This window comes from Entelurus aequoreus, linkage group LG01 (assembly GCF_033978785.1).
Source record: "Entelurus aequoreus isolate RoL-2023_Sb linkage group LG01, RoL_Eaeq_v1.1, whole genome shotgun sequence".
NCBI classification, from domain to species: Eukaryota; Metazoa; Chordata; class Actinopteri; order Syngnathiformes; family Syngnathidae; genus Entelurus; species Entelurus aequoreus.
Genome location: NC_084731.1, coordinates 101,769,622 through 101,783,361, shown reverse-complemented (window position 1 = coordinate 101,783,361; position 13,740 = coordinate 101,769,622). Strand labels below are relative to the sequence as shown.

Genomic DNA, 13,740 nt, shown 5'->3' with positions numbered 1-13,740 from the left:
GAGACAGGACAAAAGAGAGAGATGCCGAAACGTAAATTCAACTTCACGGATTATTTGCGGAAAAGGTATCCGTGTTTTGGTACTGGCCGTGACACATGGGAAGCAGAATGCACTGTGTGCAAAGCAGGAAGGTACTGTATATATCTGTGGCAAATAAAGATCTACAAGCCCGTATGGACACTACAAAACAGCTGTGTAGGGCAAGAGCTCGTCTGCTGTGTTTTGCTGAAATATAATTAACTTGTTTTGAGGCATTATTTATGTTAACATTGAATACAGGAGGTTATTTGAAATATTTCTACCTCTCCACTTTTTCCAAAACTGTGAATGTTACAGAATATAAGTGTGACTTATTTTGTTATACTGTCAAGCAGTGTTGGCGTTACCGCACTTTCTGTGTCTTTTTATGCATTGAAATCAGAAAGGACGCGCAATTCCTGAAGCCCGCGTGTCACCCAGACGCGGATTTTTTTTTTAACCTACTGCCCGGTTTGCTTGTTTTTTATTATTGTATCGATTATCGCTTTCTGCCAGTGTTTTATTTTGTTTATGTTTGCCGGGTCAAATTTCCGTCCCCGTTTATTTTTTATTGGTCATAAATTTTGATTCGCCGAAAGTTTTATCAATGACAAATACTGCCTCAGTTTGCACTCAGACAAGTTTACCGTGAGGGGCTGTCAAAATAAAGACTTCATGGTAAACACTAAGGCACTAATAGAGTTGTTACACCTTTCCTGCTTCCGGCTCCCAGACCGTAGTCGAGGAGCGCAGGGGAGACGTTCCTCCAGGGCCGATGTATTTCGTGGATAACACCCTTCACTTTACCCGGCAGTGGGTTTCAACAGCTCCGGACTCGAGGGTGAATGACGAGGCCGGCGGTTTGTTGCAACTTTGACTTTATTGATGTCTTGCACACAGCCATCCACCAAGCTACTAGCACCTGCAAGCACTCACTGTTACCGCTCGCTCACCTCTCTCGCCCACCCACTCACTGACGTCACTCACCTCACATGCTGTCATATCTTAAAGGGCCACACGCACACATACGCTACTCTCATAACAGAGTTAAGACCCCCATGAGGCTCGCGAGCCGCGGGTTGGCCAGCCCTGCTTTAGTCACACACATGATTCTCACAGGAATGAGGCAAAAATACAAACTTATGTACTGTTGACCCTAAAAAAGAAAATAACCTTTTACAAAACCCCAAACCAGTGAAGTTGGCACGTTGTGTAAATGGTAAATAAAAACAGAATACAATGATTTGCAAATCCTTTTCAACCTATATTCAATTGAATAGACTGCAAAAACAAGATATTTAATGTTCACACTGAGAACCTTTTTTTTTTTTTTTTCAAATAATCATTAACTTAGAATTTAATGGCAGCAACACAATGCAAAAAAGTTGTCACAGGGGCATTTTTACCACTGTGTCACATGGCCTTTCCTTTTAACAACACTCAGTAAACGTTTGGGAACTGAGGTGGAATTCTTTCCCATTCTTGCTTGATATACAGCTTAAGCTGTTCAATAGTCTGGGGTCTCCGTTGTGGTATTTTAGGCTTCATAATGCGCCACACATTTTCAACGGGAGACAGGTCTGGACTACATGCAGGCCAGTCTAGTACCCACACTATTTTACTACGAAGCCAAGCTGTTGTGACTTGGCATTGTCTTGCTGAAATAAGCAGGGGCGTCCATGAAAAAGATGTTGCTTGGATGGCAACATAGGTTGCTCCAAAACCTGTATGTACCTTTCAGCATTAATGGTGCCTTCACAGATGTGTAAGTTACTCATGCGTTGGGCATTGATACACCCCCATACCATCACAGATGCTGGCTTTTGAACTTTGTATCTATAACAGTCCGGATGGTTATTTTCCTCTTTGGTCCGGAGGACACGATGTCCACAGTTTCCTAAAACAATTTGAAATGTGCACTCGTCAGACCACAGAACACTTTTCCACTTTGCATCAGTCCATCTTAGATGAGCTCAGGCCCAGCAAAGCCGGCGGCGTTTCTGGGTGTTGTTGATAAATGGCTTTCTCTTTGCATAGTAGAGTTTTACCTTGCACTTACAGATGTAGCGACAAACTGTAGTTACTGACAGTGTTTTTTTTTAAGTGTTCCCCAGCCCATGTGGTGATATCCTTTACACACTGATGTCGCTTGTTGATGCAGTACAGCCTGAGGGATCGAAGGTCACGGGCTTAGCTGCTTACGTGCAGTGATTTCTCCAGGTTCTCTGAACCCTTTGATGATATTACGGACCGTAGATGGTGAAATCCCTAAATTCCTTGCAATAGTTGGTTGAGAAAGGTTTTTCTTAAACTGTTCAACAATTTGCTCACGCATTTGTTCACAAAGTGGTGACCCTCGCCCCATCCTTGTTTGTGAATGACTGAGCATTTCATGGAAGCTGCCTTTATACCCAATCATGGCACCCACCTGTTCCCAATTAGCCTGTTCACCTGTGGGATGCTCCAAATAAGTGTTTGAGTCTTTTTTGCCACTTGTGCCAGCTTTTTTGAAACATGTTGCAGGCATCAAATTCCAAATGAGCTAATATTTGCAAAAAATAACAAAGTTTACCAGTTGGAACATTAAATATATTGTCTTAGTAGTGTATTCAATTGAATGTAAGTTGAAAAGGATTTGCAAATCATTGTATTCTGTTTTTATTTACCATTTACACAAAGTGCCAACTTCACTGGTTTTGGGTGTTGTATATGAACAGATTTCTTCAAAGAATTGAGGGATCGGTTTTTCACTTTGTCAATACATTACTTTGTCTGATGAATGTAGTACTGATCTTGTCTTTTATCCTCAGCTCCTATGGGTTCTTTTGGGAGCCACTATCATTGGGCTGCTTTTGCAGAGGTTGGCAGCACGTCTGGGTGTCGTCACAGGGATGCACCTGGCTGAAGTCTGCAACCGGCAGTATCCCACCGTAAGACACACACACTCTTCATGCAGAATCTGTCTATAGCATTGAGTCTCTAACACGCATCCCTGGTCGTATGCACAAATACGTTGGAAGATAAATAATACAATTGTATTAGAAATATCTACATATGTGTGGAATAATTGCACGATTATTTTTTAACAAATCATTTCAAATTAATAAGAAGAATGTATAGCTGGGTTGCATAAGACGTCATATCCATTTTTCTTCTTGGCGGCTTAATTAACAGGATGGTGAAGCAGCTTGAGCGTAGCATTAAAACAAGTGAGAGTAAGTGTAGAGTTTGATCAGAAAATGTTGTATTGCTGTTCTGTTCTTGGGTGTTCCAGTCGTTCGAATAGAGAGATAGGAAATATATTTTATAGAGTCCTGAAAGAAGTGGTTCATAAAGATAATAAAGTCAGGGAAAAAAGGAAATGCCTCTTAAAAATGTTTCTTTCATCATCTTTTCGAATACAATTAGCCCATGCTAGTGTCTGCAGTGATCACTTTGTAAAATGTTTGAACATTTGAATTGAGAAACCTTCTGTGATGCAATCTACTTTATTCTCTACTATATTAGTAGTGTTTGAGAGCAGAACCAAACGTAAAGAAAGGACAAGAGATGGCATTAGTTTGTGTTCTTTTGTGGTTGCTATGCCTAAATACTGTATAACTAGAAGACCTGCTTGTGTTAAGTCTTAGTAATAAATATTGTGATTGTTGGTCCGGATACAGCCCATCAGCGTCTAAAATCCGGCCCGCGGGAAGTCCCAAGTAAAAAAACAAAAACAAAAAACAAAACAATTATTATTTTTTTTTTAATCTGTCCTTTCTAATCCATTTTCTACCGCTTGTTACTCTCGGTGTCTCCTAGCTGCTCAGGCAAATCATCTAAAAAGGCATTTTCACATCAATAACAAATACGTTACTTAGCGATACACCAATATATCCAACTTTGTCTTTTACAGATTAATGTTTAGTTTGTGGACCCCTCAGATGTAAAGACATGAAGTGCCTACAATATTTTCTTCTTTAAATACTGTGAGTGTCAAAAACAGTGAGGTCATAGCGAGCAGTAACCTCCTGGTGATGATAAATGGTTTAAATCTTTTAAAAATATATTTTTCTTAACAGTGTAAAACCACTCCATTTCATTTAAATATTTTTTTTCATGATCACTTTTATATTTCCCTCTAAACTTTTCAAAACACGCCCAAATTTGCACTGATTCAGGTAAATAACCAGTAGCCTAATTGGGCTCTAGACCTTCACATGATACCCCGATGTGCCTCTAAGTCACGTGATTGCAACCCAGCTATATCAAATAAATACAAATGTAAAAATACACAAGTCTGCCTGCAAGTACAAACCACAAGTTTTGAAGCTAAATTGTGATGGAGTAATAGTGGTACAGTACTTTATTTTTGAAGTGGTAATTGGTGTGGTATGAACCATTGGTCTATGTACCAATGACAAATAAATACTTGTACTGTGCAGGTTCCACGAATAATCCTGTGGCTGATGGTGGAGTTGGCGATTATTGGTTCAGACATGCAGGAGGTGATAGGCTGTGCGATTGCTCTCAATCTCCTCTCTGTGGGAAGGTACCACATCTTTACTACTGGTCCAAAATAATGCAATATTGCTTTCATGGTTGGACATGATGGACAGTGGTTTCTTATTCTTCTTCCCGCAGGATTCCTTTATGGGCCGGAGTTCTCATTACCATCACAGACACATTTGTGTTCCTCTTTTTGGACAAATATGGTGCGGGTTGATCCTAATGCCACGCTATTAGTTGTGTGTATCCCCAGTGATGACGAGCTTTCATCCATTTTTAGGTCTGCGGAAACTGGAAGCTTTCTTTGGCTTTCTCATCACTGTCATGGCAATAAGTTTTGGCTACGAGGTAACATTTTTTCTTTATATGAGCAGAGACTGTCATTAGCAGTTACACAACCCAAAACCAGTGAAGGTGGCACGTTGTGTAAATGGTAAATAAAAACTGAATTCAATGATTTGCAAATCCTTTTCTACTTATATTCAACTGAATAGACTTCATAGACAAGATATTTAATGTTCGAACTGAGAAACTTATTTTTTTTGCATAATAATCATTCACTTAGAATTTAATGGCAGCAACACATTGCAAAAAAGTTGTCACAGGGGCATTTTTACCACTGTTACATGGCCTTTCCTTTTAACAACACTCAGTAAACGTTTGGGAACTGAGGAGACACATTTTTGAAGCTTTTCAGGTGGAATTATTTCCCATTCTTGCTTGATCAACAGTCCGGGGTCTCTGTTATGGTATTTTAGGCTTCATATTGCGCCACACATTTTCAATGGGAGACAGGTCTGGACTACAGGCAGGCCAGTCTAGTACTCAAACTCTTTTACTATGAAGCCACGCTGTTGTAACACGTGGCTTGGCATTGTCTTGCTGAAATAAGCAGGGGCGTCCATGATAACGTTGCTTGGATGGCAACATATGTTGCTCCAAAACCTGTATGTACCTTTCAGCATTAATGGTGCCTTCATAGATGTATAAGTTACCCATGCCTTGGGCACTAATACACCCCCATACCATCACAGATGCTGGCTTTTGAACTTTGCACCTATAAAAGTCCGGATGGTTCTTTTCCTCTTTGGTCCGGAGGACACAACTTCCACGGTTTCCAAAAACAATTTGAAATGTGGACTCGTCAGACCACAGAAAACTTTTCCACATTAAGTGTTTGATAAGCATTCCTTAAGTTTCTCAGTAATTTTTGCCATTTGTGCCAGCTTTTTTTGAAACATGTGGCAGGCATCAAATTCCAAATGAGCTAATATTTGCAAAAAATAACAAAGTTTCTCAGTTTGAACGATAAGTATATTGTCTTTGCAGTCTATTCAATTAAATATAAGTTGAAAAGGATTTGCAAATCATTGTATTCTGTTTTTATTTACCATTTACACAATGTGCCAACTTCACTGGTTTTGGGTTTTGTACATGACTTTAGAGAAAAGTCTCATTTAAAACATTTCTATGCACGTACAACACTTAAGACCTTTATCATATCAGTATGTGGAGTAAATTGATGGACTAGATTAAGCAAAGAAGTCAAACAATGTATTAATATGATCCAGTTTAAGAAACTGTTGAAATTTAAGTACACAAAGTATGAGGAAGAATAATCCTGATAAACTTTTTGAACCTTACTAAAAATGAGATGATCTTTATTCTTCTTAGAATGTGAACCATAAATTACTTAAGTGTTTATTTATGAGAACTTTATTCTTTGTTTATTTATTTATTTAATAATTATTTACTTACTCATTAATCTTTATATTTAATCATTCACTGTTGTGTTACTGATTGAGTACAAACAAATGTGTTAGAAACCGCTATGATATGAAAAGGGGTAGGATTAAATAAGCTCTGCTTCCTCCTATTCCTTTTCAGACATGCTGTCATGAGAAACTGGAAATATGTGCTGTATCATATTGTAATTGTATGCACGTTCGACATAAGCTAACACCATAACCACTATAAATAACCATTAGGGGTGTAAAAAACAATTGATTTTCAGATTACTCGTGATTCTTATTTGTAACGATTCTTAATTGATTAAAAAAAAAAAATCGATTTTTATTTATTTATTTATTTTTTCAATCCTTTTTTTGTCCAGCCAATCAGACAAATCATCATGTTGATGTAGATTAGGGATGTCAAACTGGTTTTCATTGAGGGCTACAAGGCAGTTATGGCTGCCATCAAAAGGGCCGCTTGTAACAGTGAATAATGTATGAATTTGCCTCTGGATTTCATTATCAATTATATAAATTGTTTTAAGTAGACTGTTGATTTTACAGTAAAAAGTTTACATTTACAAAATGTTACTGTAAAATATAGTGGGGTTTTTTCCCCATTTTTACAACATTTTACGGTAAATGGAAAAACAATACGACTTATTTGCCAGAATTTTTGTGTTGAATTGACATTGGTTTTTACAACATTATATTGTTCATAGAAAAACGGTACAATTTTTTTTTATTCTGGCAACTTAGCTGCTAGTTTAAAATCTATGCAATTTCAAGCAGTACATATATTTTTTCTGTCAAAATGAAAAAATAAATTACATTTACTGAGAAAATATTAAGTACTTTATTGACACATATCATTTCCAGGTGTTTGCGGGCCAGATAAAATAATATCGCGGGCCAGATCTGGCCCTTGGGGCTTGAGTTTGACACCTGGGATGTAGATAATCTATATCTGCTGTACAGATTTACTTTAGAAAAGAGAAGTGTTGGATACTTCTCTTGTTACCTTATTTGTATTTGACTTTATTAAATGTTTGGGTAGAATTTAATTGAACAAAACCAGTTTTCTTTTAAATAATATAGAAATTGATCAAAGCTGTTTATCTATTTTATGGAGGAATGTAGTTAATCATAGAACTGGCATCCAATGTTATTAAAGTAATGATTTTGAATCGAGAATAAATTCTGAATTGAATTGTTACCCCCAAGAATCGAATCGAATCCTGTGGTGCCCAACGATTCACAGCCTTAATAACCACCATAACCATGACCAATCATGTTCGACTGTGTTTCCTTTTTAGTATGTGCTGGTGAAACCGGACCAGGGGGAGGTGCTGAAGGGCATGTTTCTGCCCTACTGTGAAGGATGTGGCTCTTTGCAGCTGATGCAGGCTGTTGGTATCGTAGGCGCCGTCATCATGCCACACAACATCTACCTGCACTCCGCTCTTGTCAAAGTGAGAAACATGTTGATTATTAGGTTGGATTATTACCAAATCTAAGAGTTGATTACCTTAGCTACAAACACTCCTATGTGATGCAGTGTGTCAGTTGTATTATCTTTTAAAGCAACACTTAGTGTATTTTTCAGACTATAAGGCGCACTTAAAATCCTTGAATTTTCTCAAAAATCGACAGTGCGCCTAATGTACGGCATAATTCTGGTTGTGCTTACCGACCTCAAAGCTATTTTATTTGGTACATGGTGTAATGATGAGTGTGACCAGTAGATGACAGTCACACATAAGAGATACATGTAAACTGCAAGATGATGCCAGTAAACAACACCAAAACTTTAAATGTTCCTTTGAGAATATATAACATTACATACGGCACTCAAAAATCTGTCAAAATGTTTTTAGTACGACTTCGGTAAGCTATGAAGCCGCACCGTTTGATGGATTGTCGGCGCATTAAACATACGATTATTATTATGGTTTGTGTATAAGGACCGCAAAATGGCACCTATTAGCAGACATTGTCTGGCGTTTTGTTTCGCAATATTATGCAAAACAAACTTTTCTTACCTTTTGGTACCTGGTGATCTGTATTTGGGATCTGCATAAGTACTGAAAATTTGAGCGCGCCCTCCATTGTATGTGCCGACACCGTAGTCGATAAGCTTCTTCTTTTTCTCTACCTTCTTATGGGACATTCATCTTCCGCTGTTGCCATTTGTAAGATAAAGTAGCGTAAACTTATTACTTATGTCTGTCAGTAGACTAGCTATCAAAGTGCTAAAAACTGTAGTGTGTTTACATAATTCACCCACGCAACTTTAGCTATTAGAGGGTTCCGGTCGGACGTTTTTTCACGGCACACATTTCCGGCGTTGATTTTGCACGAGTGAGCCACGGATGAGAAGATGCTGCTCCGTTGTTGATTGAAGTAAAGTCTGAATGTCATTAAAACAGTTAGTTCCATCTTTTGACACTTCTTCCACTCCCGTCCTTGCACGCTACACCGCTACAACAAAGAAAATGGGGAGAAGGCGCTGTCGAAGGTGAGCCACGTAAATAAGCCCGCCCACAACACGGCGCATCCTGAAGCGACTGTCAGAAAGCGACTTAAAGATGATCTGTAAAACATCATCTATGCAAAATTTTGACCAAAGAACCACCATTACATGTTATGTAGACCATAAGGAAGTCTTTTACATTTACAAAAAAATCATAGTATGATCCCTTTAATGTGCCCTATAATCCGGTGTGCCTTCCAACCATCCATTTTCTATGGCTTGTCCCTTTCGGGGTCGCCTTATATATGAAAAACAACGTGGATAGACCCACTCATCGGCAGTGTGCCTTATAATTTGGTGCGCCGTATGGTTCAGAAAATATGGTAGGTTGGATTATTACCAAATCTAAGAGTTGGTTACCTTAGCTACAAACACTCCTATGTGATGCAGTGTGTCAGTTTTATTATCTTTTAAAGCAACACTTAACCACCGATTTGGTTACTAAAGAAGTGTCCGTTAAGTTAGTACTAATACAGTGCAATTTTATCCTTTACTGTAGTTACTGTCATATGTTTTAGTAGACGAATCAAATTAAAATCTTTGGGAAAGTGATAGATATCGGATAAGCCTTTGTGGTATCAATGTTTATTTGCAAAAAGGTTTTAAGCGAGTTGTTTCCTTTTTGACTCCCATGACTTAAAAAATAGTTTTTGTTTAAGATGAAAGTTTATTGACTCATTCCATCTTTAACGCATCAGTCTCGAGAGATTGACCGTCGAAATAAGAAGGAAGTAAAAGAAGCCAACAAGTATTTCTTCATCGAGTCGTCCATCGCGCTCTTCATCTCCTTCCTCATCAATGTGTTCGTCGTGGCCGTCTTTGCCGAGGCCTTCTACAATAAAACCAACATGGATGTGGTGAGTATACTGGAGTGATGACTACACTCAAATACTGTACATCAGACTAATAGATTTTATTCTGTTCTTCCCCATGTTTGTAGAACATTGAGTGCAATATAACCAGCATTCCTCACAAAGATCTCTTTCCTCCTAACAATGACACACTGGAGGTGGATATCTACAAAGGGGTACGTTTGTAAATCAATACTTGCCAAAAGTTGTTCATTAGAAATCAAAGTAAGCTCACACAATTGTGGTTTACCTCAATCTTCCCTTCTTTCATACTTCCTCCAAACGAGCCTTGTGGAATTTGCCCCGTTTGTGACATTTTTGCATTGGTGACGTGAAAAGTGAACAGGTTATCCTGCAAAACTAATAATAAAGCAACCAAAATGTCACAAATCGGCGGCCTCGAATTGTGACCGGAAAGCGGAGCTCAGCACATCCATTGTAAAGTGAAGGGTTACCCCCGACAAAAACATTGACCCTTAAGGGAGGGTCTGCCATGTGCTCCTTGACGACAGTCTGCACCGGGGCTAACAGCAGGACAGGTGTAACAACTACATTATTACCTGTCACTCTTTATAACGCTTTGTGCAGATGTGAATGCTTATTATTTAAATGTTTACCCTACGTCTGAAGCAAAGGTGCTAATACTAGTCGCCACATTTGGCGAGGCGTGTTTTAAAGCAACGCTTGAAGTATGGCGCTTCTTTGTTTAAAGCGTCACTTTTATTGTTAGTTTTGAAGTCCAAATACCTCCATATTGTACTTCACACATCCTCTTTATTAACCAGTAGATTTGTCGTTTTTTGCCATTCCTCCTCTCCAAGATGTTATTGCTAGTTTGCGTTTTGACACACTCAACATCATGCACCTCGGCTCTGTCGTCCCCGCCGCAGATGAAAGAACAATACCGGTACTTTTCAAAGGCAGTACAGTACCGATTTCAATCAATTAGTATCGCGGTACTTAATTAATACCGGTATACCGTACAACCCTACTATCAAATGAATAAATAAACATAAAAAAATAAATAAAGCTTGACTTGACTTTGCGTGTTAAAAAAGGGGAATGAAGATACAATTATAAACCCCGTTTCCATATGAGTTGGGAAATTGTGTTAGATGTAAATATAAACGGAATACAATGATTTGCAAATCATTTTCAACCCATATTCAGTTGAATATGCTACAAAGACAACATATTTGATGTTCAAACTGATAAACTTTTTTTTTTTTGCAAATAATCATTAACTTTAGAATTTGATGCCAGCAACACGTGACAAAGAAGTTGGGAAAGGTGGCAATAAATACTGATAAAGTTGAGGAATGCTCATCAAACACTTATTTGGAACATCCCACAGGTGAACAGGCAAATTGGGAACAGGTGGGTGCCATGATTGGGTATAGAAGTAGATTCCATGAAATGCTCAGTCATTCACAAACAAGGATGGGGCAAGGGTCACCACTTTGTCAACAAATGCGTGAGCAAATTGTTGAACAGTTTAAGAAACCTTTCTCAACCAGCTATTGCAAGGAATTTAGGGATTTCACCATCTACGGTCCGTAATATCATCAAAGGGTTCAGAGAATCTGGAGAAATCACTGCACGTAGCAGCTAAGCCCGTGACCTTCGATCCCTCAGGCTGTACTGCATCAACAAGCGACATCAGTGTGTAAAGTATATGACCACATGGGCTCAGGAACACTTCAGAAACCCACTGTCAGTAACTACAGTTGGTCGCTACATCTGTAAGTGCAAGTTAAAACTCTCCTATGCAAAGCGAAAAACGTTAATCAACAACAACCAGAAATGCCGTCGGCTTCGCTGGGCCTGAGGTCATCTAAGATGGACTGATACAAAGTGGAAAAGTGTTCTGTGGTCTGACGAGTCCACATTTCAAATTGTTTTTGGAAACTGTGGACGTCGTGTCCTCCGGACCAAAGAGGAAAAGAACCATCCGGATTGTTATGGGTGCAAAGTTGAAAAGCCAGCATCTGTGATGGTATGGGGGTGTATTAGTGCCCAAGACATGGGTAACTTACACATCTGTGAAGGCGCCATTAATGCTGAAAGGTACATACAGGTTTTGGAGCAACATATGTTGCCATCCAAGCAACGTTACCATGGACGCCCCTGCTTATTTCAGCAAGACAATGCCAAGCCATGTGTTACATCAACATGGCTTCATAGTAAAAGAGTGCGGGTACTAGACTGGCCTGCCTGTAGTCCAGACCTGTCTCCCATTGAAAATGTGTGGCGCATTATGAAGCCTAAAATACCACAACGGAGACCCCCGGACTGTTGAACAACTTAAGCTGTACATCAAGCAAGAATGGGAAAGAATTCCACCTGAGAAGCTTAAAAAATGTGTCGTCTCAGTTCCCAAACGTTTACAGAGTGTTGTTAAAAGGAAAGGCCATGTAACACAGTGGTGAACATGCCCTTTCCCAACTACTTTGGCACGTGTTGCAGCCATGAAATTCTAAGTTAATTATTATTTGCAAAAAATAAATAAAGTTTATGAGTTTGAACATCAAATATCTTGTCTTTGTAGTGCATTCAATTGAATATGGGTTGAAAAGGATTTGCAAATTATTGTATTTCGTTTATATTTACATCTAACACAATTTCCCAACTCATATGGAAACGGGGTTTGTACATAAGTCAAGCATATATCTTTCCCTCACCTCTTTTCTTCTTTTTTTTTTTTTTTTTTTTTTTACAGCTTAATCAGTGTTTATATTGTGTCCTAAAGTAAAAATGTGTCCTCTGGTTCAGGGCGTGGTTCTCGGCTGTTTCTTTGGCCCAGCTGCACTCTACATCTGGGCTATTGGGATCCTTGCAGCGGGGCAGAGCTCCACCATGACGGGCACCTACTCTGGCCAGTTTGTCATGGAGGTGTTTGTTTACTTGATGTCTGTGGGTGCATCAAAACAAATGTATACATGATTTTCCAACTCTGTCTGGGTAGGGTTTCTTAAACCTGCGCTGGTCCCGCTTTGCGCGAGTGCTGCTCACCCGTTCCATTGCCATCACACCGACGCTGCTGGTCGCCATTTTCCAGGATGTGCAGCATCTGACTGGGATGAACGACTTCCTCAATGTGTTGCAGAGCATGCAGGTCAGACTCTTTTAATACTAGGCGTTCACAACTTTCTCCCTGTTCGTTTCAGGTTACAATACAAACAAACATCTTCCACAATCAGGCGCCTGCACACTTGGTATATCTGATCTTTTCACTGTCCTGTTAGGTCACTGTGGTCTGCTGACTGCCTTTTACTTCCTGTTCCTGCTACCAAATTAAAATGTGAAGGTGATAGAGCTTAAATAATGGAATACACTCCTGTATGAGCTAAGAGCTTCCCAGTCTGAACATTTTTAAAAGACAATTTGTTCAAGCGTGCGTTCCAGTAATATTCCTGTACATTATTTGTACTTCATTGGCTATGTTTGTTGTTTGATTGTAGTGTTTGTATTATATTGTCAAGCACTGTGTGAGAAGTACTACCGGTATATGAATAAAATGTACTGACTAACTTCCAACCAGTTCTTTGACAGTATAGTAGTATGTACATCATTCATTGACTGCTTCTGATGAAGTTGTCTGGTGTAAATGGCGTCTTAACAAATTCTTCTTCTCGTCTCACAGCTTCCTTTTGCTTTGATTCCAATCCTGACCTTCACCAGTCTGACGTCTATCATGAATGACTTTGCAAATGGACTGTAAGCAAACACATTTAATCAGTTGATTCATCAGTTCGTGTTTCCCCACAGGATTTCAGTCTGTTGGCGGTTGGTTAGGGGAACTAGATGACGTCATTGTCAAATTTGCATAATTGGCCATGACGCATGTGCACGGGCACTGTGGGTGACACAAAGAGTGTGCAAAAAAGCAAAACAAATATGTTATGAAATAGGCATGGGCAATAAGGCCTAAAAATACAATCTTTGAATTTTTCACAAAAAATTGGATTAGCGATTTTTGTCACTTCTACATTTTAAAGAAACCATTGAATACAAATAATTTAAAACAAGTTTTTTTTTTTTACAAATTTGATCAACAACTAGTTTGAAATGACATTGTGTACATTTCAGCTCACTCTTAGCAAAATTATAATCTTTA

General features: G+C 38.9%; 1 protein-coding gene across 5 annotated transcripts in view; it reads left to right on the top strand.

The window, feature by feature from the left end:
* Nucleotides 1–13,740, top strand: part of LOC133660640 (natural resistance-associated macrophage protein 2-like) — a 53,848-nt gene that overhangs the window by 21,934 nt on the left and 18,174 nt on the right. For all 5 annotated transcript variants that reach the window (XM_062064221.1, XM_062064214.1, XM_062064234.1 and 2 more), the window contains 10 exons: nt 2,829–2,948; nt 4,443–4,549; nt 4,642–4,712; nt 4,787–4,854; nt 7,556–7,711; nt 9,471–9,629; nt 9,713–9,799; nt 12,396–12,515; nt 12,589–12,738; nt 13,267–13,340. In XM_062064221.1, coding sequence (XP_061920205.1) covers nt 2,829–2,948; nt 4,443–4,549; nt 4,642–4,712; nt 4,787–4,854; nt 7,556–7,711; nt 9,471–9,629; nt 9,713–9,799; nt 12,396–12,515; nt 12,589–12,738; nt 13,267–13,340 — 1,112 coding nt within the window. The remainder of the gene's footprint in view (nt 1–2,828; nt 2,949–4,442; nt 4,550–4,641; nt 4,713–4,786; nt 4,855–7,555; nt 7,712–9,470; nt 9,630–9,712; nt 9,800–12,395; nt 12,516–12,588; nt 12,739–13,266; nt 13,341–13,740) is intronic.